The sequence below is a fragment of the Calypte anna genome, chromosome 2 (genome assembly GCF_003957555.1).
Source record: "Calypte anna isolate BGI_N300 chromosome 2, bCalAnn1_v1.p, whole genome shotgun sequence".
NCBI lineage: Eukaryota > Metazoa > Chordata > Aves > Apodiformes > Trochilidae > Calypte > Calypte anna.
The window spans coordinates 26,163,308-26,190,708 of record NC_044245.1 but is presented as its reverse complement, the minus strand read 5'-3'; the positions used below and the strand labels follow the sequence as shown (position 1 = coordinate 26,190,708).

Here is a 27,401-nt window from a genome sequence, read left to right as displayed (position 1 = left end):
TAAGGGCAGAGTCCTGATAAAGATCTAAGGGCATCACGAGGACATCAGACTAAATAATCTCAGTAGCCTTCCCTTTCTGGCTGGTGGTAAGGCTCTCATTCTGATACCTGGCTTCTAGAGGCAACTCTTCCTCAAAGCATTTTTGTTTCTCTTTTGCTACTAAACAGCAGAAAGTATCTCAAGTCCAAGACCATATCACATACTCACTGCCAGCTTCCTCTTCTTGATTTGACCTCTAGTGACAAACTGGTCAATTCTTCTTAACAGTATCCCCTCCCCTCGTCCCTCCTCCATCCCCACAAGCACACTTTGACACCCACAGATTTATTACCACCATTTAGTAAAATCTGCCACCAGTTTGTCACCCACTACTATCATGCAATCTTTTTTTTTATTAAATAACACTCAGTACAGTTTTGCATATAGCAGCTTCAAAATAAAAGGTTGAGACTGAAATCTGCTTATTTAACCTCAACAGATCTGCCCACATAGAGAAAATTATTTTTAACTGTTCTCTAAAAGCATAAAAATATCATCTGTTGCATACCATGTTACTAAATTGACACTGATTAAAAACACTACTGTACTCTATTTTTAGGGTTTTATATTTATAACCAAATTAAGTGAACCCACAGTTCTTCAGAATTAAGTTGAGCTAAAATTCCAGTTCAGGTGGAGAAAGTATTATCAGGAAGACATCCGTTATATGAAACATCTCTGTGTCTTGTTTTTCATATTTTTACCTGAGTAGATTTATCTTTCATACATGAAGGGTAGTGTACGTGGGGATCACGTGGCCACTGTCCTGTGAGGTAAGGTCCTGTTATTGTGTCCAAAGAAGAAGTTCGCCTTATGGTACCAGAAGTTCTGATTTGCTGGGATTTTGGCCTGTCCACTGTAGAAAACCAGAACAAAATCAACAAAAAAGTCAGGCTAAATTTGATATTAGATGTTAAAAGCTAGTTATGACACAGTGGCAAGAACACATCAGAAACCTTTTGTCTAAATGCCAAGCTGAGAAGAATGCCATCACACTGAATAACATCAGACAAAGGAAAAAAAACACAAAAGGGTAAACATCAGTTACAAAACCCAACAATGTTTAAAGTGTTCATACCTGCAAAGAACCAGCCTACTTATGTGATATATTTTCGTCAACAAAAAAACATTAAGGAAATTTAAATACAGTGATGACACAACTCAGGAAAGCCAGACATACAGCAATACAAAATACAACCTAGAAAATGCTTGGTAATTTTTAATTTTTTTTAATTTTATAATCGGCTTCCTAAATACTAAAACATAAACCATGACAAAACGTAATGACTCTTAGGAAGATGCTTGCTCTTATGAGCGTGATTCCATATTATTTACACGACCCTAATGCAGGCCTTAGCAAGCTGAAAGCATGTGACTGTGTATTTCCCTCTGACACAGCTCAGGTCAAGGCAGCTACCATGTTTGTCTTCACTCCTCACAGTGCCTGCAACCTTGGACTCCTCCCTGTACTTCTTTCCCCATACACCTAGGTCATGGAACACTTTTTCTTACATTTAATTTGGAAAGCAGAGAGTGGGGTGATTCATGTTCTTTACCACATCGGAGTTTTACAGCATGCTCTCTGGATCATCTCACTTTGTCCTTTAGGCAAAATTACTTCATATACTCCTTTTCTAGACTTTACATAAGCCAACCTAAGCCTGACATTACAGCTATTGTCTATCTTGCACACCCCTACAAAAAAAAGCTTGCAAGTGAGATTATTTTCCAGTTAGTCACATATATGCACTGATCTGACCCACCAAGACCCTACTCACTGCTCAGAACCTGAGAGCAGACCTGCCAGCACACTTCTGAGACCAGAAAAAAAACCACAAAAACAACCCACCACAAGAATACTGAAGTCCCAAAACCACAAATAAAACATATACAATCAGAGAATGACCTAAGGTCAGTGTCCTGTTCTACCTCCAGAAGAAAAGGCAACAGCAATCCTGGCATTAATAATTCACATAACTGCAGTGCAACTGACATAAAACCCACCAGAAGTTACTACATTTATATTTTTTCCATTTTCATCTTTGAAGCTGACAGCAGAACACTGTCAAACCCTGAAGCTAAAAGAAGGAAAATTCAACACAGCCTCCTAAATCCCTAATACTCCTACCTATTTTTTTGAATCACAGACAATGAACCAAGGGCATCACTTCCCAACTGCATCACCAGCCCATGGCAGCACTAATGCAATGCCAGACATCACTGTCTGTACTCCTCCAGTCCACTTTGAGGTGGTATGTGCAGATGACTGAGCCCACCTAGTAAGATGATTCACTGAGTTAAACCTAAAAACCTACCCCAAAACAAGTCAGAAACACAGTTTTCCCTATTACGGGCAGTTTGGAATAATAAAAAGGGCAGGGCATTCACAGGAAAGCCAGAAGGAATAAAGGGGCCGCAGCAATATTGAGGCCTGTTCAATAATAGTTCTGGTTCTCTTTTATGATATATAGGACATATCCTTGCCCCCCCATCCAAAAAAAAAAAAAAAAAAAGCAGAGGTTATCTGGAAACATGAAATTTGAAGGAAGTTTTACAAATTAGCATTTGAAAAACCTTCCCAGCCTGGAGAAGGTTCCACGGAGACCTCATGGTTGCCTTCCAGTATATGAAGGGGGCCAAAAGAAAGCCGAGAGAGTAGTCACAGGACAAGGGGTAATGGTTTTAAACTGAAAGAAAGCAGATTCAGGTGAGATATTAGAAAATTCTTCACAATGAGAGTAGTAAGATGCTGGAATAGGTTGCCTAGGGAGGTTGTTGATGCCCCTTCTTTGGAAGTGTTGAAGGCCAGGTTGGATGAAGCCTTGTGCATCCTGCTCTAGTGGAGTTGTCCCTGCCCATATGCAGGGGGCTTGGACCTAAATGATCTCTAAGGTCCCTTCCAACCTAACCTATCCTCTGATTCTATGAACCATCTTGTACAGTAATGAACTTAAAGATACTGAGTGCCACTGAGAGCAGAGCTGAACTGGACCCCAAGAGTGGTGGCTCAGATCATCTTAAAACTGTTTTCTAAATATTACAACTCCTCTCGGGATTAAGAAATAAATCTTGTTTTTCTCACCTCATTGAAAGTCTGGCTTCTTGCAACTCTAGAAGCTACTACAGAACTTTATTTCTCCCCAAACTTTAATTACCAATGGAATTTTGATGCTCCCATTATGCATATCTTTCTCCAGTCCCAATCACTTTGCCCAGATGGAAATCTCATGCTGTTTTTTTAAGGTACAGCAAGTGCCATCTGAAATCTGAAATTTTAAACAGCCCCTGAAGTTAGCCAACAGACTTAAGCATTCAGAAAGGCTTCATCAATATTCAGAAATTTCTGAATGACATTAAAAAAAATCATATTACAGCACATCTGACAGCATTTGAGTGTACGAGTGGATTTTACTACAGTAGTAAGAACAATTCTGTTCTCTTTCTCAGCGATGTGTAATGTTTCTGACAAGGAGCTCAGCTCTACCTACAGAGCAAGTAAACTTTGTACTTAGTGCAAGTAAACAGAGTACTTAAGAAGCACCATGTTACCTAAAAAAAGTTGGCTCGAAATTACAAATGCAAGATGTATGCTCACAGGAAAGCAAATTACATCATGTGTTATCTAAAATACATCACGACTTCTAATGTTACATATTCATGGGCTGCTACACATTTTTAGTGATAAATGATTTTATGTAAAATGGCACAAAAGTCCACCTGAGTACTATAGCTGGTGAAATTCGGTGTGATCCTAACTCCCAGTAGGAATCAACTAAAATAAACTGCATGAAATCATGGTTTTGCATGCTGCACCGGGAGCCAAGAGAATTCTAGTTATACCACCTAGACTGAGAAAAGGTTTCAATTTCTCTGCCAGCAAAATGTAATTTAGTAAGAGACTAACACGACAGCTCTTTTGAAAAGGACATAGGGCTCAAATAAAACCATCTGCTACAGCTCTAAAATGAGGAGACTGCCTTCCCAACCAACACAGAGGCAGTTAACCTGCACATAATCCTAAAACCATGTTCACAGTTCATTTTAGCTTAAATTATGCTTTTTGCCATGCCTGCAATAAGGAAAATCACCTGCAGCAGAAGAGCAAGACTGACAGCTGGCATTGGTACCATTATAAAAACTGCTTCAGATAAATCCAGAGCTCATCTGTAAGCATCTTCCCATCTCTCTTTCAGCAGTTAGCAGATGCATTTCAGATTTGGCCAAAACTTTCCACTCACATCCTTGCATGGATATATACATCTTAAAAAGACTAAAATTATCCTAAGAACTTCTCAGATTACAGATTCCTTGCAAGTCAAAAACATGAAATAAAATTAAAATTCATGCTTCCCTAAAACTAGAAGTATTGTCATCTCATTGATGTCAGCTGTGACACTCCCCTGCCAACAGGATAGACAACATTCTTGCAACAATATCCGACTACTTTTTTTTCCTTGAAATTTCGTCTAAAACTTAAACTGTTTACCCAAAACAGCCAAGTCACGACACCATGAAATAGCTGGACTAAATTTCACAATACAAAGTTTCATGAGATGTTTCTCTTCAGTTGAGTTGCTAACACTCTTCTGGTTTACTTTCACAGCTAATAGCAAAATGAGGTCTTCAGCTTAGGTCTCATCTGTTCCTAAAGAATTTCAAATTTAACCTAGGAAAAGAAAACTAACTTTGAAAGACTTTTCTACAGAAACACTGAACATTCATGGAAGAAATATCCTACTCTGCTGAAGACATCTTTCAAGAGACCCAGAGTCAGAATGCAAGTAGTCTGGCTCAAATGGGGATGCAGAAACTAGGCATCACATTACTAAGGACTATCAGATACTTCTAGGACATTCCTATGAGAGATTACAACAAAATTACAACAATCTTCAACACCAATGATTCAGAAATTCCTGTGTGAATGCCTCTTAAATAATGAAGTAGTTGGGAATGAAGCATGGATAATCATAAACCAGAAATGGAAGGCTGAATATTAAGGAATGATGACCCACAGCAACCACCAAAGATGATGGCCCAGCACATAGGTCATGGCTATGACAGCAGCAGCTGCTGGTGACTGCCCCACAAGTGTCTCAAGTCTTCTGTTACACCTTCTGAAGCTAGAAAATAAGTATGTCTGGCTTCAGACAGTGTTTCCTTGAATATAAAAGAAGTAGTCTTTTCAAATATTGCCTTGAGTTTATAGTGTTACTGTTCAACATATACTTGATTGGTCTTTCCTGCTCCGAGTATGTGGGTAGATGGACAAACCAGAGCATGGTTATTTGCAGAATTTGTCTCTGTGACATTGTAAGGAGAAAGATTGAATAATGGGGATTTAGAGGCCACTCAAAAGAAATATTTCAATCTTCATTCTCAGGAAGGCTTTTCTCTTGTAACTGAAGCCAAAGTCTCTCAAGAAAAGGATTAACGAGGGATTTGGGGTCCCTAGAAGTTTTACTCCACAGGACAGATCTATGTGCTCAAAAGACATTTCCCAGTTGCCAGTGACTGACAGACTTGTTTCTGACCCAATCGGCAGACCGGCTGAATAACTATATTAATGGTTCAGAGTGGTGTAGAACAACAAAGAGCACACTGTTTGCCACCTACTTTTCATGTAGAATAACAAAAAATATGATTTTAAATAGCAACTTAAAAATCACAACACACTGAACAATTTTTTCATTCAATAACTGAATGAAAAAAATACAAAGTTATTGCAGACTTCCTTCTGTAATTTCAAATTGAACAGCTTAGTCTCTTTCATAGCTTAAAACAAGCAAAACACTATCGTTTTTAAACATTTAAAATGCAGTACGGTGTTTTGCTACCAAAAGGATCTTTATCAGAGGACGTACCAAGAGACAGCAATTTTAAGTTATCTTCTGATACATCGAGACTACTGTACATTCACCTCTGTAAAACACCCATCTTCGTTATGTGCACCACAATGGTTCTGATTCAGTTGTAGTAACTTGAGAAATTATTTCCTAGTTTCTGGTTTTAGAAACTGAGACAAAGAATGACTAAAAATGAAGGGGGGGGTGACATTCTTAAGTAACTACTCTGAAAAGACCACCATCATCCACTCAAATTTCTTCTCATCTGTAACCTTGAAATAAATTTAAAAAAAAAAAAAAAAAAAAAAAGAAAAAGGCAGAGATTAGCACTAGAGCCTAACCAGGACTCTAACAATCAAACTTGAAAAGCAGACCTTTTCTTCATGAGATCTGAGATCTGATCAGAACTCTGAGTCAATGAATGATGTACTTTCTACATCCAAGACTCTTCAGGGAAGGAAGAAGGGAACCAGCCTTCCACATACACAATTTTACCATGTGGTAGTGATGCCAAATGAGGTTTTGTACTTGACAAGGCTTACAGGCATTCAAACTGAATTGCATGAAACTAGAATTCTATCAATACAAGTGGTAGCCTATACTGAGAAAACAAAACAGTTTGTTCTGTAAAGGATAATTACAGACTAAGACCTAAAGTAATGGCTTTGGGAATCAACCATATTGAGTTATCTTTGTAGCCATGGCCAAGTCACCTAGAAAGGGAAGAGGTCTTCTGATTAGCCACCAAATCCAAAAGGTAGATCAATGCATTTCCTTCCATCAAGAAAGCTTTATGCATAACTCTTCAGGGACCTACAACTCTACTGACCCAACTGCAGAGGAAGGCACAGTAATCAGAGGGAGGCTATTGATACCCAAAGGAATAAGAAAAGATTGATCCATCTATAGGCAGACAAATTTAATTTGCCCTACAGACAGTGCAAAGCCTTGGTTGCTTATGGATATATACGTGCTCTCCGTTGGTTTTCAACCAACTACAGGCCAAGAAAAAAGTGACTACTTCAGAAGTCAGATTTAGTTCACAACAAAAGTCCCCTGTTTAAAATCAACTCTATCCTTAGAGATCAATCGCAGAAAGAATGCTGTAATCTCAGCAAGAAAAGTAAACAAACTATAAGGAAGAAAGTTTCAGCCCTTTAAAGCCAAGTTATTCTTCTGACAAAGATTACTGCTGGCATGCATTAGACCTGTATACAAAAGACTATGCATTTAATGTCACAAAAGCCTGCTTTGTTCAGCAGATGTAACCTACACATTGGCACTCTAACAGGACAGCAGGTATGTAAAACACCAATTCCAAACCTTTCATATTGTTATGTATTACACATTTTAGATTTTTGTCAGGTTATAACTTCAAACAAACACTGTGCAAATACATAAACTTAGTATCATTTAAGAAAATATCTCGCAAGTATTCCTGCTTTAAAAAGTTTTTAAAGCATGACGGGAGCTCAGCAGTTAAGTATTTGAGAAAAAGAGCACATGGAAACACACAACCAGCTGTTAAGTGCTGTGCATTTCTGCAGATAATTTTCTTCATTTGAGTTCATTAATTTAGACCTGTTGAATGATAAAATTGATAAAATACCAAAGAATGAACTGGGAATCAAAAACAGCACTAAAGCTGCTTGGTTTGTTTTCTTTTTTTCTTCCAGTGTATTAATACTTAAAATTTTGAAGGAAATTATAAGCACATGCAATTAAATTCAGTAACTAAAGATATCACTTTTGTTGAATAAACTTAATGACTCTGAAGGCATTTTTTTTCTTATAATGGTACCACAATTTAACCAAATGTTGTAGAAAAGTGTTTTGTACACCTTTAATTCCACTTTCCATCAAAATGCAGCTGCACGTAATTATGAATTTAGAAACCTGAAAGACACAAAGGTATGATTCACCATTTTCACAATCAAAATCCACAAAGAACTGACCTCAATGTATAGTAGGCTATATATAATGCCATCTTAGTAATCACCAATGATTAGAGATAGAAAGTACTCTCCTAGCTCAAGTTAATACTACTAAACAAGACTAATTAGAAAAAAAATACTGAAAAATGGAGATGTAAAAACCAGATTAAAACTGATTGCTGGCATCAGGCTGCCCAGCTTTGCTGATTAAATAGTTGTCAGTTAAATCATAGAAACAAGAGACTAGAAACAACTTCCTAAATCAGGAGCTCAGTTCTCAACTCTGACAAAATATAATGACTTAAAACCTGATTACATACTCATTCTTATAGCACCTGGGTATTCTGTACCCTTGATTCCTACTAGAAAAATATTCCAGGAACATAAATGTCTTCTTATGGTTTATGGCCATCTTGTAGTTTTCCACATAAACATTTACATTTTCAAACCAAACCAGTCCGCCCATTGATGTCCTAACACTGTTAGAGCTCTTCCTTACCACTTCTCCATCCCCTTTCCCCACTCATCAGGATTCAGAGAAATTTTATTTTTATTCCAAGTAGACCTTTTTTAATCCTCTCCTGGTCAAACTCCTAAGCTAGTTGTTCTTCTCCAAGTTTACTCCAGTTTGATTCTACCTTCATGTAATCACAGAACACCAAAACCATGTGTAGTGTATCCCAGATGATGTCTCAGCAGGCCCCTATGCAGCAAGTTGCTCATTTCTGCAAGACCTGACCTGTGCCCAGCACCTTTTGAGTTACTTCACGTTGGCATGAAGTTTATAGAACCCACCAGCACCCAACTCCACCCTCCAGCATTTTCCAATCACATGTTCCTACTTAGAGGAAATTATATTCTGCTGAACTACAACCCCACATGCATAAACTTTTACTTTTAAATCCGACTTTCAAAAATTATTACTTCAGTTCCCAAAGTCCTTCAACTCTTGTTGCGTAATATGCCTGCATACTAATTAAACACCTCAAAATTCATCAACAGTTTAATCACCCTAGTTTTAAAATTTGCCTAAGCAGATAAAATCTACTTCCCGTCTGGAAAATCAGTTCTCTTATCAAAACCACCAGGTTAGCATGACACAATTTGGAATGCTTATTTTGCATCTTATAATTTCTTTCTGCTTTCCACCATCCCTTAGTAATTTTTCTTAGCTTTCAACTTTAGCTGTCAGACCAACAGCTCTCTCCATTTTAGAACAGGACTCCAAGCTTTGCCCATATTAAAAACATTATCATCATGTCTGCTATACATAGGTATCCATTCTCAAATGGTTTCACCTCCTGTTCATCAGATTGCCTTAGAAAGTTAAAGGTAAGTGTGAACTTCCAGAATACTGCAATGGAGATCACTGAATTAATTAAAATCTGCAGCCTGTACATATCATAGTCTTGGTAATCCCTAATTCCAAATTACACTCTCCCCTAATTTATTTTTTTTTTTAATTTTTCTGAGTTAAAAATCACTGTCCTTATTGAAAGTTGATTACTTACACTTTGTCCTGATGAGCACTATTCCTTGGGAGCTGACTTTGAAACCATACATTCCAGCAAATTGATCTCAGATTATTATTAATCTCTTCTTTTCTTGGTACCAAACAGCTGCAACTACTTTTTCCTTATTTTTCTATTTGTACATTTCTATTGTTGGCATTAAAACATGCAAAGTCCAAGGCTGTTTGTGTTGTAAGAGTTCTCAGCTAAGACTGACTTCTTGATTGAGAATGTGATATTCTTCCCTCAGTTCTTCCCGCTTTTCCAGGAAGGCTCTCTGCTTATTTCTAATGGCCTATTTGAAACAAGAGTCCATGCAATCAGATGACATCCTTCAGTTTTTTCTCATGCTTGAAATGTTTGAATAGTGTTAACATTTTTCATTAAAACAGATTCTCTCCATATTCAGGACAAAACAACTTTGTTTGGTCAAATTTTCAAACTATTTCCTTCCAAAATCTGAAAACTTAATCCAGATTTATGAATTTTAGAATATAGCACTATGTAGCATTTTTTGCTACATGGCAATAAATAGCTATATTTGCTATAGCATTTTGCTGTATATGCATTAAAATTTCTACTATTGTAAAAGGCTTAGCTGTAAAAGACATCTACTATTTGTCTATACAGTCCACCACACCCAGTTCTTCTGCTTCTCTCAGATTTTGAGTTGTCAGATTTAGTAATTTCTGTCATCAGTGTGACCAAACTAAGCTTCTACCATAATTTTTGCAATCAAAGGATCTCCCTGTATCCTCCAACATTGTATTAAAGGTTACCTGAGCCACTAAATAAAATCATGATAATCTTAAGCTAGTTAGTTCCTTTTTTGGAAGAAATTAAAATTGATGGGAAAACATTGTATAAAAAATTAGTATTTTAAGCAATGCATGGATTGCACAATTGAATACACAGGTTGGTTTGATAGCATGTAAACAGTCATGCTCAACAGTTACTTGGATCTTCAGTGTGGACACCTTCTTAAGTCAAGATGTGCCCTTGGCCACTTCCTTGTATGAATGTTTCTCAAACACACATTACTTCTGAGCACGCATTAGTTACATTTTTGCTCGTGATAGTTTTTTTTCTCTACCAAATCAGGAGTTTTTCTCTTTCCCCTTGAAAAGAACATGAAATATTTCAAATATATATATTGCACTTTCTTTGGTGGGGAAGAAAGCACTGCAAAGATGATTCAGGTACAAATAAGCCACTGAGGTTAAAATACCAGAGAAATCAAAATCAGAGTATGAGAGAAAGGATGTGCAAGGCTATTGCACTACCAATTGCCATAATTAAGCAAACACAGCTATCAGTTAAGAATGAAAATTTGAAGACCTTAAGTGAAATATACTCCTGTGAAGACAAGGAGTGTATTATATATTGCCTTTAACCTGGCAACTTCCCAACTACTGTGTAAACCTAAGTCTTATTCTGCATTCTTCAGCAGTTAGCTGATATTTTTAGTCACACTGTTCAAAGTCTGTTCCATGACACTCAGCATAAATCTGGATTTAATTTTTAGTGAGCAAGTCAACTCTCCATTACTTTGAACAACCAAAAGTTAAGATATCATTTATAACAGAAAGACTTTTAATTATATATGACATACTGGATACAGAGGTATAACACCTAAATGCACAGAGTCAACAGCACAAAGCCACTTGTGTTTTACAATGTACTTTCCAGTGCTCCAGCCTCAAGTTAAAGACTGATTAGCTGACACACAGAGCTCAATTTAAGCCAACTCTGTGTGTGAGAACTGCACCAAGCAAAGCCTTCCCGAGCACAGACCACACCACACTGACACCTGCTAGAATCAGCAGCACCTTCTTGTCCTACTGGCCTGATGAGCTCTGCTGTGACGTGCAGGAGAGGTAATGAGACCACAGTAAATACCTACAGAGACTCACAGGTCTCGTAGAGCTGCTCACTGGCTCCTCCATGTTGTGTGGCAATGGCCTGAGCTCTGGGAATATGGTGCTAAACCTTCAAGGTCTATCCAGCAAGGTTTCAGATCCAGCATGGGTACAGTGCTTCATCTGATGGAAGCACTGTTACCCTTGGAAATCACAATATGTTCAAAAGCCTATACATTTGTAGCTGAACCTAGGTAATCCGTGCCCAAATAGATGCTACCTGATAACGTCCTACTTTGAAGAAGTGGACTTGGTATTTATGAGCTAATTTCTGCAGACTGGGATTAGCAGAATTAACTAGATACAGTATTGAATAACCAGAACTTGTTTTCAAAGGTAACATGTTCAGGTAAGAACTTGTTATTTTGAAATCACAGTTTCCAAATGGTGATATATGTCAGCAAACTATTAGAATTTTGATTTCTACTTTTTTTCTTTTGGTAGTACAGCCTAAACACCTATATTAAAATGCGTACTTTACAATCACAAAGCCTTTTAAAACAATGCAGATACAGAGGTAATCCAGCTGGCCAATTTTTGAAGTATTTCTAGCAGAACTCCAGAATAGGCACTGTACACCAGAACACCAGAGATTAAAAGGTACATGATACAACAATATCTATTGTGCCATACATTTCATCTGTTCGCAATCAAGTGATTACTGTTAAAAAAACCACATTTCCAAAAGACAGAATAAATGCCAGTGATCTTGCAACACCCAGTCAAGCCAAATAGAGTGTTAAATCCTGAAACTCAGAAGTGTGTTTACAACTAATCTCCTTGCTTAATGTCTGTTGGTGAGAGTGTAGGTAAGGAGGATGAAGCTAACCTTGTTCAAACAGGTGACTCATACTGTTCAAGGAATGGGACAACTCAATTACTATTCCAGTATAAACCCTCCCAAGACAGAGTGAGAAAAAAATATTCTACAGGGGATTTAAAATTATTCAAAAAACATGAGAGAAGCGCTACTATACTGTTCTTAATCATCAACCTTATAAAAGAAATAGAAGACAAATTCTTCCTAAAGAGGAAGTTTGGGTAGAACTAGTTTCAGGTTGTGCAAAACAGGCAGCATATAGGAACCAGTGTTGTTAATCACTCATCTGTATTTCATTCAGACAATAATATCTACTGCAAATAGCTACTCAATTCAATACTAGCAACAGTTAAATTCTTATAAACACCAACATCCATGTTATAGTTTATTGTTAAGGCACATAAAAGACCAAATAAGAAGGTCTACCTGAAACAGTTCTTGCATTAAGGTTCCAAAACCCAAGCCCTCAACATTTTACGACCTACCAGGAAGAATGTATTCTCTCCAAAGCAGCAGCAAATATGGAAAGCTAATGAAGACATCTACTACTATGAAAGTTTTCCATCAAACCCTTAGTCCATTCACCCAGTATCAACTGCTTAGGTTAATCCTTATGTAGAAATTGCACAGAAAACAGCTACTACTAGAGTGTGGCCACTCACACCTGGTTCCGCATCCATCAGAGAAAGCTGATCCCCCATTTCTTGACAGAACGATAGGCAACAGTTTTCCAGGATACAGCAGCAGCTAACGAGAAGTAGTGCAGGTACAAAAGGGGCAAGGAAGGTGCAAGATAAATGAACAAGCCCCGGGCAGAGACAGCAGGCTGAGGGCACCCCCCAGCACAACCTCACTTGGCCTGGCTTGGTTTCATTCCCAAAGAGAAGCTTCAAGTAGCTATATGCCTTCTTCTGTATTACTAGTAGCAAAAGACAATCTGACCTAAGTCATCACCAGATAGCCCACAAGGACCAGGAGGGAACAACTCTGGTTTTAAGTTCACATTAACACAGCTGGGAGAGCAGGAAAGGGTTCCTGAGAGAGAATGTATTTTGATTTCAGCCATGAGTGAGTGTTTCCATGGATGAGATCCTAGCTTTGGAAAAACAAGAGTGTAAGGGTCTGACTCACCATTCAACAGGACTGATACTACACACTGTATGATGATACTCTCATGTGGTATCCATAGTGCAAAAGACTGAAATTATGACACCTTTCAGTACCCATCCACTATTTTCAAGATTTAGGAGTTAACTTCTGATTAGTCATAATACAAATTCACGGTGGTGAACTTCAGATATCAGATGAGGAGGGGAAAATCTAATGCATAACTGAAGAACAATCTGATTTTGGGGAAGAAGTAAATACAGAGTCAAAATGTAATAATTAGATTTTAAATTACAAACACCCATTTTCCATCACTCTGATCTCTGATTCTCTTTATTTTGCAATTGCTGACACCTTAAAAACCATGACACAAAGCAAAAGGAGATAATCTCAAGCTGACAAGCTGCTGTGGATGTATCTCTTCTAATGGTGAGATGTAAATATTGTTTTACTTGCCTGAAAATGCCTTAAGTCCTTGTTTAGGCACTCCGTTTATATTCAAGTCAGCACTAAGAGCTCTATGAGTTTTAAGAGCTCAATGCATTTAAATATTAGGATTAAAGCAAGATGATGATCATTAATGCAGCCATCTCAAGTCTCGAGCAAAATTTTCCAGTTATGTCTTTACTGGAGTCCTTTTTTTCACCAATAAAAGGCATTATTCAAAAAGTGCTGGTTGATGCTTAAGTCCTACAATATTAACAACTTTTCTTGATCATATACATGGAGAACTAACCACTGTGTCAAATGTTAGCAAGGTCTTTTCCTACTGAAGATCTTGCCAACTGATTTAAACAGGAACTTTCATTTTTCACTGTGGAAGAAAACCAGAAACTATTCGCATCTTCAGATTAAGATAACTATCCAAGTGATAAAGTCCCATAAGAAAAAGTATTTCAAATATTCACCTAAACTGAAGCTTTGAGGACCATATGCTTTATTTTAATAGGTGTTACATCATTGCAGCTATTGCTTTCCAGTCCAGGTTGAACTGCTGTTTTGGAATCACTACCTTAGTTGTGGGGTTTTTTGTTTTGTTTCGTTTTTCATGGTGATATCTAGAGTAGTAGAATAAACTCAATTTTAAAAATAACTAGTTTTCCAGTGTGAATTCTAGCAAAATATCAAAGCTCAACAACTCATTACGAGTCAGTCTGTACTTGGCAAACACTTTATTTTTGTAGAATTTTAAGATACAGTCCCTTGATATTCCCTCCCTGCATTTTAAGATCCCATTTACAGAATTTGCTTTCTGCTCACCAGATGGGAAAGGACAAAACCAAGGAACTATGAATCCCAGAAAACAAATGTCACTATTAGCCACTGTTTTACTATCCATTAATGCTGGCAAGTAACTTCAGTTTGGCCATATATAACACACTAATACTTGATTACATCCAAAGAATAAGAAATTAAAGGTCAGGTAAAGCCTTAAAGAGCATAAGTTGTGGCTTTTGGTTTGGTGTGGATTTTTTTTTTTATTACGGGAAAATAATAAATATTATTTATTTATTAGCTTTCTTGAAAGCTAATGCCTTCCTACAGTACCATTCAAGTTCAATGGAAAAACTACCTATTTTTGTGCAGCTGTTTTACCACTTGAAAGAAGATCAATTAACTTATGATGTGTATTTATTTAAGACATCTAACATATTAATCTCATGGAAAGTGATGTTAAAACACTTAACTAAAAAGCCTCCAAGTTCAGGACAACTGGTTCAAATTTAGCTGGTGTCTTTTATTTCACCATATCATATTCCAATGAAAGCTATTTTGGGAAGAAAGAGGGACAAAGCTGGAGCAAAACTGTTTTGGACATACAATTATGGGAATTCTGCTATTATTCAGGCATCAGGAAATAGGAAGCGCCACAAAAATTACTTCCTTACCTACATTTGTTAAAAATAAAGGAAAGATCTTCTTGATCTCTGGTATAAGTGCTTAAGATGCCAAAATATTGGACCGCTTGAAGCCAGGACATTAAAATAGTTCTGCCTTTTGAAGTCTGAATGTTGATTTTAAATAGTGATATCCCTTACATTACTAGAGATCAGCAATATTGTCTCTATTACTCCACAATCTTTTTATCTACAAGCATAACAACAGACACACATACTTATTACACAAAACTGGGTTGTGCAGTTATATGGAATCATTTTTAATTCCCTTCTCTTCCTCATGTTGGAAGCACTTCAGATGTTGTTCTGGGAAGTAAAAGATATTGGGAACCTTTAGCGGTCAAAATGATTACATATTTTTAAGATGACCTTAAAACTTACAGTTTCCTCGAAAATTCAATATGCAAATAAGTTTGCACTATAAACTATGCAAGCAAAAGTCAGAAAAATTATGAAGTGTAATATTACAGTACTGTTGGAGTTAATACTAAAGATAGAGGCATTTGATGAAAGCAACATTGAGCTTGAGTCAGACATAAGTCATTTACACTCTCTTTGTATACAAAACATTGCATACCATGTGAAAAAACAAACTAAACAGGAAACCCACACTTCTGCTTACACAGCTACTTGACACAATAACAGAAACTACTGATTTTATCCAGGTAAGACAAGAGAAAAAAAAAATACCCAACTTGTGCCTTCTGTGTAAAACAAAGTATTCACAAGCAAGCAATACATTTGTTTGACCTGTTCAAGGGGTTTTATTATTATTGGAATGTCCTTTGTCATAAACCACACAGCTTCCCATTCTCATGTTGCATTTATGCAATTAGAGATGCATCACATACATTCCCTCTAAGAAAACCATGTGTTCTTACATTCAACCAGACACTTCTTATGTTGCCAACCCTCCAAAACATGAACACAGCCGATAAAAATCTATCTACTAGTAAGGAATAAACATGTTTTAAAAGAGGGCAGACAACAACTGCAGGTTTGACCTACTACATCAGAAGTTCCTTTCCCTCTTTTTTCCTTTTCTAGCACTTTGAAGTCAGTAAAACACACTAATGATTTCTCATTCATTCATTATCAATACTATCCAAATGTAAATACTGACATGGATGATTTCCAAACAACTACAAATGCCCAAATTTGCTTAAAGAAAGTATCATCAAATTCTTAGAAGTTTCAGTTCTAAACAGGCAGGGGTTTGCTGCAGAACAATAACATTTATGGCAAACCAGAAAGAAAGGAGAGAAAGGATGATGATGGGAGAAGAAACAGAGCATGCTGCTTTCATTCATGTAGTAGTGATGTCAATGCCTGCAGTGGTAGCTGCTCTGACCTGTAGAGGCTGAAAAAGCTGGAGTGTTTTCACTCCAGAAGAAATCTCCTTTATAAAAAGAACCCCTGACAAATCACTAGAATATCCACAACAAAACAGCTTAATAGGATAGCCAATTCAAGGAATCTATACTGAAAAATGCTGAAAGGAGGTGGGGAAGGAGCAGGTGTCTGAAGAAGAAAAAAACATCTATCCATAAGAACCATAAGCAGCCTCCAGCATGAGCATATTCGTGAAACAATCCAAGCCAGACTGCAGAGCCAAAAGCAAACAGATCTCCTGCACTGGTGAGAAAAACAACAGGATTATACCTAGAGCCTAAGCTCACATTTTACAGCAGTGGGAAATCATTTAGAAAAACTAACAAAAAAACTTAAATCAAGTCACTTCCCCAAGCCCCGCATACTGGTAACAACTATAAATAGCTGGAGTAGCACATCATTTAACAAGCTGCAGCAAGATGGTCTGTGTTTGAAAACAGAACATTATTTTTTTTCCAAGTCCTCCATTACTGCTGCAGCAGTGCTCCAGTTCAGCAGTCAATTTTCTTTATACTATCATCACCGTATAGACTACAAATATTGTTTTTAGTATCCATACATCATGTACTAAAATGCTGAGACCAAGCATGAAAACAAAGACAAATCCTACCCCATGGCATGCAACTACATTCCAAATTGTTTAAAAACAGCTGTATGTTGGGGGGGGGAGGGGGTTGGGCTGTTGGGTTGGTATCCTTTTTTTCCAATTGCAAGACTGAAGAAACAGGTTATCTTATTGCCCTTGCCTGCTAGAAAATGGTGCCTGTATTTCAGAAAAATAAAGCTGTTGACATGTGCAATTGTGGTCATTATTAGGGCGATCACGTTGTTTTCATTCATTCATTCAGGATTTGCTAGAGGATGTCAGCTTCTGCAGCAGCAGCTGGCTTGACCTGGAGGATGGGGAACAAATTCCTTGCAGCGCATACAGATTACAGGGTGCGTTTCTTGATGGAGCATTTATGCTTTTATACATTGCTCTCATCAAACCAAATCCAGCCATGTATGCTGCTAACACGGTTCACTGTGAGGCAAGCTCAAACAAGTTTCATGATGGAAAGTCATTCAGTACCAATTTACAGTCTGATTTATTAATGCTAAAATAGCCCACAGATGAAGACGACTGAAACCACTTTCTAAAATTAAAATTTCCCCTCCAACAAAAAATTTGTAGGTAATAATGAAATACTTCACAGCTTTGCAGTATTTTTCCTTGCTTGCAGGTAACTGCCCACATTCCTCCCTCTTCAGTACACTTTAAGCATAGACCTCTATATACTGCACCACTACAATGTTTTTCTCTGGGTTCCCATAATTAAACAATTCACAGCATTCAGCAGCAGCACCATCACTATCCATAGGCATTGATCTATTTGTTTTGCTTAGTTTCCCATTAGTATTTTCCAAAGGTTAAAGAAACAGGAAAAAAAAGAATTTCATACAATGGGAAAAATGGGATCTTGAAAATTTTAAATAAAGCTTGAATGAAGCAAAACACACTGAAGCCCAGTTCCATTTTCCAGCATGCAAAAACTTCTGCGTAACTACATAACCTTTTTGAGAAACAAGTTATTAAGCATCTCTGTTCCATTTATAATAACACAATCAATTTGGTCATCTGCATAAGCACACTGTAGAGGGTAAATTAACTATATGTATAACTGGCAGTGACATTTCCTCACTTGCAGAATGCTGCCTGTCGCTCAGGACTGTTCTGATGACAGAGATTTGCCCGAGTTACAAATACTACAGATTGTAAGGTTTTACTACACATGAAAACTGAAAAGAGGGAGTGGAGAGAAGGTAACAGATTCCACTGCTACAAACATGCTGGCAAGCAACACAGACCACAATTTGCCACGGAAATGAAGCACAGTAAGACTTAAGGAAGGGGTACTGAACCACACAAAACGTTCCCAGAAAGAGATGATGCATGATACCTGATAGCTACAGCCGGATAACAAAAAAATGGCATTTAGTCTGATTCATTCAGCTGCTAAAGTGATGGGGGGAGGGAAGGGGGGAGGTAAGATGGCCACTGCCACTTTAACATTCAATAATTTAACAACCTGACACAGGTGAAGTTGGACTTCCTGGGAATCAAATTTTACATTTTAAACTTTACATGCCTATTTTGGCTACATTGGGTTGTTTGGTTTTTGGGTTTTTTTTTTACAGTCTCAATGATTCAGTAGTAAGTATCACCAGGACGCAGACCGTGTTGCTTGTTTTTAAGCACCTCAATATGGATGTTTTGGAGTTTATGCTTGAAAACATTACATATTTCAACCTCAAATACTAGAAAAATGCAAGTCTTTAAAAAGCCAAGTTCTGCAGAATGGAAGAGCATTTGAGGCTTGGTTTTCACACACGCTTAAGAACTGGGTTGTGACACCCCAGATACTCATCTAACCCATTAGCAATCCGTACCAAATAATTACACCTGTGGACAGGGAAGCTGATTAAGTTTAGACTCGTCCCCCTATCGCACACCTCCACTCTCAGAGCCCGTACAGGGCGGGAGAGAGAAGGAGCGCTGCTGCCGGAGCCCCCGGCTGCTCCCCTCCGCAGAGGGGCCGGGGCTGGGCCGGGCCGGGGGAGCAGCCGGCAGCCCCCCGGGTCGCCGGTGCTGGTCCCCGCTCCGCTCTACCGGGGAGGCACTTCCTCCCGAGGCTGGGCACTGGGGTGTTTTTCCCAAGCCGGATCTCCACCTCGTCCTCCAAGGAAAAGGAGGATGACATTTAAGCGCTCGACCCCCACCTCCCGGGAGTAAGACGGAGGGACGAGGTAGCTCCTGGCAGCGCAAGCCCGGGCACGGCACCTGTACTGCCGGGGGTGGGTGTTTTGGGGCTCACCCTCGCCCTCCCACCCGCTCTGTAAGATTCCAGTGGGGCTGCTCATACCGGGTTGGCAGTGCCCCGACCTCCCACCGTTGGCCCGGGGAGAGGGCAGGGTGCACCCCACCGATGGGGCCGCGGGTACCGGGAAGCAAGGCGGCCCCAGCCCAGCCCGCACCCCCGGAGGGGGACAGGGAAGCGGGAGTTCGGCTTTGTCCCGGTGCTTTACCTCTGTACACCGGGGAGCTGGGGCTCCGTCTCTCAGGTGAGCTGCTCCTCCTGCTGCCGCCGCCGCTCTCCGGCGACCGCCGCTGCCTGCCCTTCACCCTGCCCGGCTCCGCCGCGCCGCCTCCCGCCGCCAGTGGCGGCGTCGCGCTGGGCGGCGGCGGGCTGCCTCCTCCGCGACCCCCACCGCCGCCCCCCAGCCCGGTATTGCTGCCCACCGAGGAGGAGGGGGACCGGGTCGGGCTGTGCTGGTTACCCCGCAGGAGCTGGTACGGGACGGTCGCTCGGATGGGCTGTAGCAGCCGGCTGGTCCCCGCCGCGCCTCCCCCAGCCCCGTTACCGGAGCCCCCAGCCGTGCCGCCGGCGGCAGTGGGGGACCCGGCGGCGCCGCGCCTCATCCTCTGCGGCGCGGGCTGGTGGTGGGACGGGGGGGTCTGCGAGGAGCTGGACGAGGACGACATGGCAGGGATGCGCAGGACCCGGCGGGTCACTCAGGCTGGCGGCTGCAGGGCACCCGAGCTCGGCCCCCCCGGCGCCCCGCATGCACCGGCCGCGGGAGAAGGAGGGGGGAGGGAGGGAGGGAAGGAAGAAGGGAGGGGGCGGGGCGGGACAAGCGCTTCACGGCCCGAGGGAGTCTCCTCGCTGCCTGCCCAGCAGCCCCGGCGCTTCCTATCGGCGACGGCGGCTGCTCCCACGCCAGACTCTGGCCATCGCTGCCCGCCCCAGCGTCGTGGGCACCGGGAGCGCAGCCGAGCCCCGCGGCCGCTCACATCGTACAGCGCTGCCGGCTCAGAGGGGTCGGCGGCGGGGCGCGACGAGGGCGTAGGCAGCCGTAAGGGGTCGGACAGGGGGGAGGGGAGGCGATCGCGGTCAGCTCCTGCCCCCGCCAGCGCCCGGGAGCCGCAGCCAGCACCATCCGCTCCCCGTGCCGCCCTGCCTCCGAATGGCAACGCGCAGCCCCGACGCCCGGCCGCGACGGGTAGGGGCGGCAGCTACGGGCTGCCATTGGGCGCCGCAACCGCAGTAGCTCGGTCTCCATTGCTCAGAGGCGCCGTCGCTCACGGCTCTCAACCGATGAGCGGGCGGCACCGCGCGGCAGGGGCGGGGCAGCGCGGCGGGGCGGGCCCGGCTGCGCGGGGGGCGGGCTGAGGGAAGTGGGATGTGGCAGCGGCGGGAGGGGCGGGGATCGCCGGCGGCTCCGGGACCGCGGCGTCTCGGCTGTCGGGGCGGTGCGGGCCAGCAGGGGAGGTGGAGGCGGAGGCGGAGGCGGTGGCGGCCAGGACTGCCTTAGCTGGCACGTGTAGCGGGTCCCGTCGTGTGCGGGGTACCGTGGAGGCGATGGGCTGGTGCAGGGGGGAGAGGAGCCGTCGCGAAGCGCGGGCTTTGGCGTTCGAAGCCGTCGGATGCGGCCCGGCTGGCTCGGGGCCTTTTCCCTCATGGAGCTTCTTTTCCTCCGGGAAAAGCCGCCGGGCCGCCCGGCGAAGGGCCGGTAAAGATGGCCTCCTCCGCGGGTTGCCTGCCGGGCATGGTGGGGGGAAAGCTGGGGAGGCTCCCCGGAGACGCTGCGGTAGGAGCCCGAAGCCGCCGGGCTGAGAAAATGAAGAGTACTGAGCTGTCCTGGCGGTGGGTGGAAAAGGGAAGAGACCACCCCCGGGGGGCTGTTGGGGAAGGTATCAAGGTGTGGGTGCTACCCACTCCCCCAGATCCCAGAAGGCTCTTCAGAGGCTTTGTTTAACCCGCTCCCGACACTCCCGTGCAGGGGGGGGGGCTGAGAAAAAGCCAAAATTGCCTGCGATAAAGTTTGTTCACATCCATCATAAGTGACTGTAAAGCCTGTGTAGTAATTTTGTTTAAAAAGTTTTAGGATGTTTTTCAAATTCTAATTAAATGTTGTTTTGTCATTTTGTATAAGCCTATATGAAACATTTTTTTAAATGTGCATACATAAAACCCTTTCAGAGAAGGTTGAGGAGAAGATGTTTAATGGTGATACCAAGAAAAGTGCTTTTGTTACAGGAGGAAGCTCCCACTCGATGAACTGATAACAATGGGACAGGAAGAAAATAAAGATTGAGATGAGTTAAGAAAATATATGGCTATAAGATCATAAAGATAAGCTGAGCTGAGTCCCTCAACAGAACAGTGTTTATGTTGGATCTGATGCAAATAAGATGCTAATGGAGCTGAAGGAAAGCTGCAGTGAGCCTTGCTTAGCACAGGAAGTCAGCTCCATGTGGTGGCCTCTCAGATTCAATGTGCAGGCTTCTGAAAGAACTAAAAGGACACGGTATAGATAGAATGGTTGGTTTTTACCAGCAAAGTACGTTTTACTCTATATGATAATGGTTTTGAGTTAGTCATTGATTAGGCAAAAGTATCACAGAATTAACTATGTCCCTTTTTTCAATAAGTGATGTACATTCCTAATGGTCTTACATCACACTTCAGGTTATTACATTTACTCTGTAGTTCTGAAGGTGTTAATACTATCCTTACCCCTGCTAGCCCAGGCACCAGTTGATAGTCCCAATGAGAAACTTGTGTTTTAGGAAAATGCATCTATTCATGGGCTGTTAATGAGACCTTGTTTGCACTAGCACCACGTGGTGCAGTCACCACGGTTATGTTACAGAAAGGGTTGGAATAATACACCACATCCCCTTGTGGACATGTGCTCAGTCAACAAAGCCCATCAAGTAAATTAATTTTAAGAAAAATCAGCAACCAGGTTTTTCCATTAGGCCAGTTGTTTTTTTTTGCTTTTTCCTGCCAGCATAAGCAAAATTTGTGCAACCGTGGTGTAGAGACCCAAGGATTTTGCACTGTGCTAATGAAGTCTGTATCTAGTTTGTTTCTTCTGCTTCACTGCACTGGGGTCAAAATGGATGTAAAGCATTCACCTGTAGAAGCAGTCTGCCCACAGCAGTGTCTGTTGTGCTTTAAACAGTACCCACATTTTCCTCTGTTTGTAGCTCTGTCAGATAATATTGCTGATACAGTAACATTAAAAAAATTTCCTTTGGTATTAGGTGAGAGAGAACATGCATCTTCGGTGAAGGCAGTGGCTGATAGATTGAGACATATTGCCTGTGCTCAAGGTTTACAATTAGAGTAAGGTAAACATGGGCTTACTATAACTCCTGAATGTAGGTGTTCAGACACTATTCTAAAATTCCTGCAAGTAATACCATCATATTCTTCCCCATTGAAACAACTGAGATAGTTGAAGAGGAAGAATAGAAGCATAAAGACAAGGTAAACATGTGACACACAAAAAATATCCAGTACAAAGCCCTGATACAAAAGGAATCCCACAATCCACAGGACACAGCAGTGTAAAATATGAGTAGCAAGTGTTTCTTTCCAGATGAACTGAGGACCATGCCAAAACCTTACAGCTCAAACTGAACCAACACATCACCTGCACAGCCCCCAATGAGAACAAGACAGGAAAAGGTACACTTGGGCCTCTTCCAGTCAAGCTGTTGCCAGACCCATCTCTCCCCAAAATTTATTTCCATCTTCATCCCTTCCTTATCTAAAATAAACATACATGACAACACCATGCCACGTGCCCAGGAAACTTGTTTCAGAAGAGATGAAGAAAGTGTTCTTCCTTATTTTCAAATGGTTTGCCAAGTGCTGAATTTTTCATTATGTTTTTGGTCTAGGTTTCAGAGTTCTTCCCTCAGGGAATACCATTGCTCTGTTGTGTACAGGAGAAAACGTAACAGAGAAAATGAAGCAAAAACTGAGCTTCTGTCAAAATCTTCGTAACTTTCAAATAACCCATGTTTGCCTTGAATACCTTGAGACAACTTTTCAAAAGCCACCTAAGACTTGTTGCTTGCTTCTCATTTCCATTCTAAGAAGCTACCTTGTCAGACAGCACGTGCTTTAAGGAGTTTGCACTGGAAGTAATGGGTATTTCTCAAAATGAAATCCTTTTGGGAGACATGAGTGTTCCTAGCACAGCTCCTGGGAGAGTCACCCTGAAAGCAGGGCAAATTATACATCCCAGCAAGAGTGAGGGAGCAAGGGAATGAGCTCCATGAGTGGGGCAATGACAGGCAGGTGTGTAGCAAAGCTACACGTATCTCTTATTACCAGTTACTAATGGGTTTACCTCTGGAGGGCAAAAAACCAGGTTATTTGAGTGCCATGAGCCATGAAAATGGAGAAGATTTAGGCAGTCGCTAGGCACAATGGTGCAATCCTAATTCAAGTTTGGTCCTACTTGGAGGTTTTAGAGGGGAAAAATCATTAAAATCTGGACATAACTTTTGTTCCTAGGCATTTACCTGGGCCTAAGCCCATCAATACTCTGCTCCCAGTGTATAAGTATGCTTTTTAATCATTTTTTATTTCTCTCTTCTGTCCATCTGTCTATAGTTGCTTTACTGCCCCTTGCCCATTCTACTGAGAAATGAGTACTTTATGACTGTTTTCACAGAGCACCTCTCACAAAATAATGATGAAGGGGGGAGCACTTATCTTCATGTATCTTCAGATCCATCCCCTATATTTCACTTACTTGTAGTGAATGTATAACTGGGAATATTACATTTGGGAAGAGAAAAATAATAAGATGAAGTTACTTGCATCCTAGTAATATTCTGGGAGAGATGATCAGAAAGCATTAGCTGTGCCCAAAGACTAGAACAAATCCAAAAAACCCAAGGTGTAGCTCTCAAATGACAAACTGTGTCTAAACAGTATTTGTAGCATCCCTAAGCAAAAACAGGAGTGCCACACATAGCTGGGGCAGAGAAATGCTGCTTTCAGCTGCCGAGTAGCTCTGCTGAGTCAGGACTTGCAAATATTCCTAGAAAGTGTCTGTCTCAAGGTGTGGAGATGGTGGTTGCGTTTTTGGCCTGTTCTGTCTTTAAAAAAAAGTTCTAGCTGGAACAAGCCGTGCCCTTGAACTCTCCAGGGCTGCTGATAGAAAGTTATAATCTTCACTGCTGGTTTTATTGACACTCACTAGGGAAGATGTTAAGAGTTGAGAAGTCTAAGTGAAATGAGGAGTAGCAAAAAAAGGGACAAGGAAAAAAAAAATAAAAGAATTATTTGGGAATAGGGTAGGAGGGCATCAGGAGGCAAAATGGAGCAGGTTAAGGTAGGCATAGAACTTCTGTCTTCCCATTCAGTGTCACAGCACTTCCACCTCATTTCAAGTTTCAACATCCTTCAGTTATTTTCCAACAACAAAAGGAAACCCTCTCCTGAGGACTCATCTACACACTGCTGACCATCCCAATAGGGGCCAAACTTGTGCTCGAGTGTTAAATTTCCTTTCCTTGTGTCTTTGTTTTCCTGGAAAAGCTATTAACTAAGGGAAAGTTAGACCTGTGGAGCTGAACAGTATTTATACTGGGTCAAGCTTGTGTTTATGAATACTCACAAACTGGAAAATTTCAGAATTAATTTTAGCATCAGATTTCAGCAGACAGGTGTTACAGTGCTGTCTTTTTAGCCCAGTGCTACTTTGTTACTGTATTTCTTTCAGTACACAGGATTGTTGCTGTGAGGAAGGACTGCACAATGAACAAGCCTGGAAAGTACAGAATAAAAAACGTAAGATTTTCCCTTAAGAAAATGAAATATCATTTTGAATAATTACTTTTTTTTTCCTATCTGCCAGAAGCTTTTTTGTGCTACTGAATAGCTCACTTAAACCAGAACCTGCCCATTAACCATTATTCTTGGTATAACAAGGTCTTATCTAGTTTGGAATCAGACCTGCTGCTATGTCCTGTTCTCTTCTTCAGGAAAATAGGCCAACCACTTGGGACTTTTGAATTATGTATTCCTTAGGCATTTGGCTTAACATGAAGGCAGACATTCAACTCACAGTTAAAATTGCCAATCCTTGTTCTTTCCAATGTCCTCATTCAGTCTGAAGTTTTCCTTTCCATCCACTGGTGCATTCAATTCCATTCAATACTTCCTTTTAGCTAAAAAATCACCCATATCAGACTGTACCCCATGAGAAGCTGAGCTTTCTCCAGCCAGCAGCTCTGCTCTATGTTACTGCTCTGAGTGTGGTCGCCTGACTCAGTCACCATCTCCATCCCCTTTTCCCATCTCCTTTCATCATCTAGGAAAACAAGAATCTGTTTGGTACAGCTGGGACCAAGCTCAAGCCTTTCCTCTGAGGGCTTTAGCAGGTTTGTGTTCCCTTTATTTCATTTCTAGGCAGTCAGTATAAGGACATAATGAACATAATTTCTAAAATACTTTCATGCTATGTTATAGGACCATCTGTGAGGAAACAAAATGTGTTTTCAGAGTAGCTTGGCTACTCTGTATTGAGGATGTACAGCAAGAGTACCTTGAATGGGAAGGGTAGAAACAACAAGCAAATACCAATAGCAGTTTGACTTTGTTGTATTTATTACTAATCATACCAAATATAATACATGAAAGCAAAGCTCCTATTCCATGTGAGCAGTTCCCTTGATAAGGATACTAGGAGAGCAGAAATGTGCTGTATGGTACTGTGATTTACATGGCTTTTTTTTTTTTTTTTTTGTAAAAGAGCAGCATCCCCTTAACAAGGTGGATTTGAAGCCATCATGATCAATTAAAACAGTTTTAACTGTCTGATAGTAGAGTCCTTGACATCTTTCCATTAAGATTTTTTTATTTGGTCTATGTCTGGTGGTTTTTTTGTTGTTCTTTTTGAACTTCCTTAACCCTGAATGCCCTTACCACACCAGAGCCCTTGCTGTTGGGTTTGTGCTGGTGCAAATAAGGTACATTTTGACAATCCTGATTTTAAAAGCAAATCTGAGGGCTTGGGAACTTCAACCTCCATTTCAAAGAGTCCTTTCTCTGGATTTCTTCTACCTGTCTGATTATCTTGCTTCACTTTTTCTCCCAAATAAAGCCCTGTTGTTTTCCACTGCCTTTCTCCTCTAGGCACAACAAACAGCACTGAACTTTACTTGGAGCTTGTCACCACTGTACCTTGACCAGCCAAATGAGACACTGTTGAATGACATAGTGGATTCCACAACCACTACTGGGAAGTAAACATGCTGCTTCTGCATCTTCAAAGCAGGAGAAAAGTCTCTTGTTAAATAGGTTTTCCAATCTGGTAAGAAGAATAAGAATAAAATATATTGTTTAAAGAATTTTAGGGCTTGGTACTCTGCAAGAAATGTACTTTTAATAAGGATGTGCTATTTTGAGAACTTTTCTGTACAACAGGCTATGGGGCTAGAGCAGAGTCACAGCACTAAGGCTAAATGCTGGAAATAATTATTATTTCCAGGCAGGTAATATATTTGCCTGTAGAACAAATATTTACTTGTAAATATGGCTTGTTGGTGTGACAGCTATAAAACAGGCTTTAACAGTTTGCCTACTGCTAATTTACATACAATAAAAGTGTATTTACATAACACTAAAGAACAAACCTGTAAAAACAAGGAAGTGTTCAGTTAGCTTAAAAGTGAACCGCTGAGGTTACACAGTATTTAAGTGAAATATATGATGGAATTAGGCTTTAACTGTGTCTTTCCTTGGGTTTGTGGGTTCATGCCATGGTGTTAATTTCATTTAAGAGCAGGTTTGGGAATGTGAATTTCCTTTGTAGCTTTCACATCCCAAATTAAAAACGAATTCAAAACTGAGACATCATTAAAAGAGAGGCAAAAGGAAAGGGAATTGCTGGTAGGTCTCAGCAGCTGGGATAATCTCCCACAGGGAGAGGTGGAAACTTTATTCCATGAGTCATTTAATACTGCATAAATAAAGTACTGGAGGACAAATTGTAAGGCATGATTTTTTTGTTGTTGTTTATTGACAGAGGGAGTACTACTTGACTCAATGGAGCCTTTCCTTTTTTAAGTTTTACAGCAGTAGAAAG

General features: G+C 40.9%; 1 protein-coding gene across 2 annotated transcripts in view; it reads right to left on the bottom strand.

Annotated features, from left to right (window-relative positions):
- Positions 1–20,430, bottom strand: part of GLCCI1 (glucocorticoid induced 1) — a 50,283-nt gene extending 29,853 nt beyond the window's left edge. For both annotated transcript variants that reach the window (XM_030446021.1, XM_030446022.1), the window contains exons 1-2: positions 19,530–20,430; positions 744–895 (exon numbers count right to left, since the gene is read on the bottom strand). In XM_030446021.1, the coding sequence (XP_030301881.1) occupies positions 744–895; positions 19,530–19,986 (609 nt within the window). In that variant the 5' untranslated portion in view covers positions 19,987–20,430. The remainder of the gene's footprint in view (positions 1–743; positions 896–19,529) is intronic.
- Between the last annotated feature and the right edge of the window lie 6,971 nt (positions 20,431–27,401).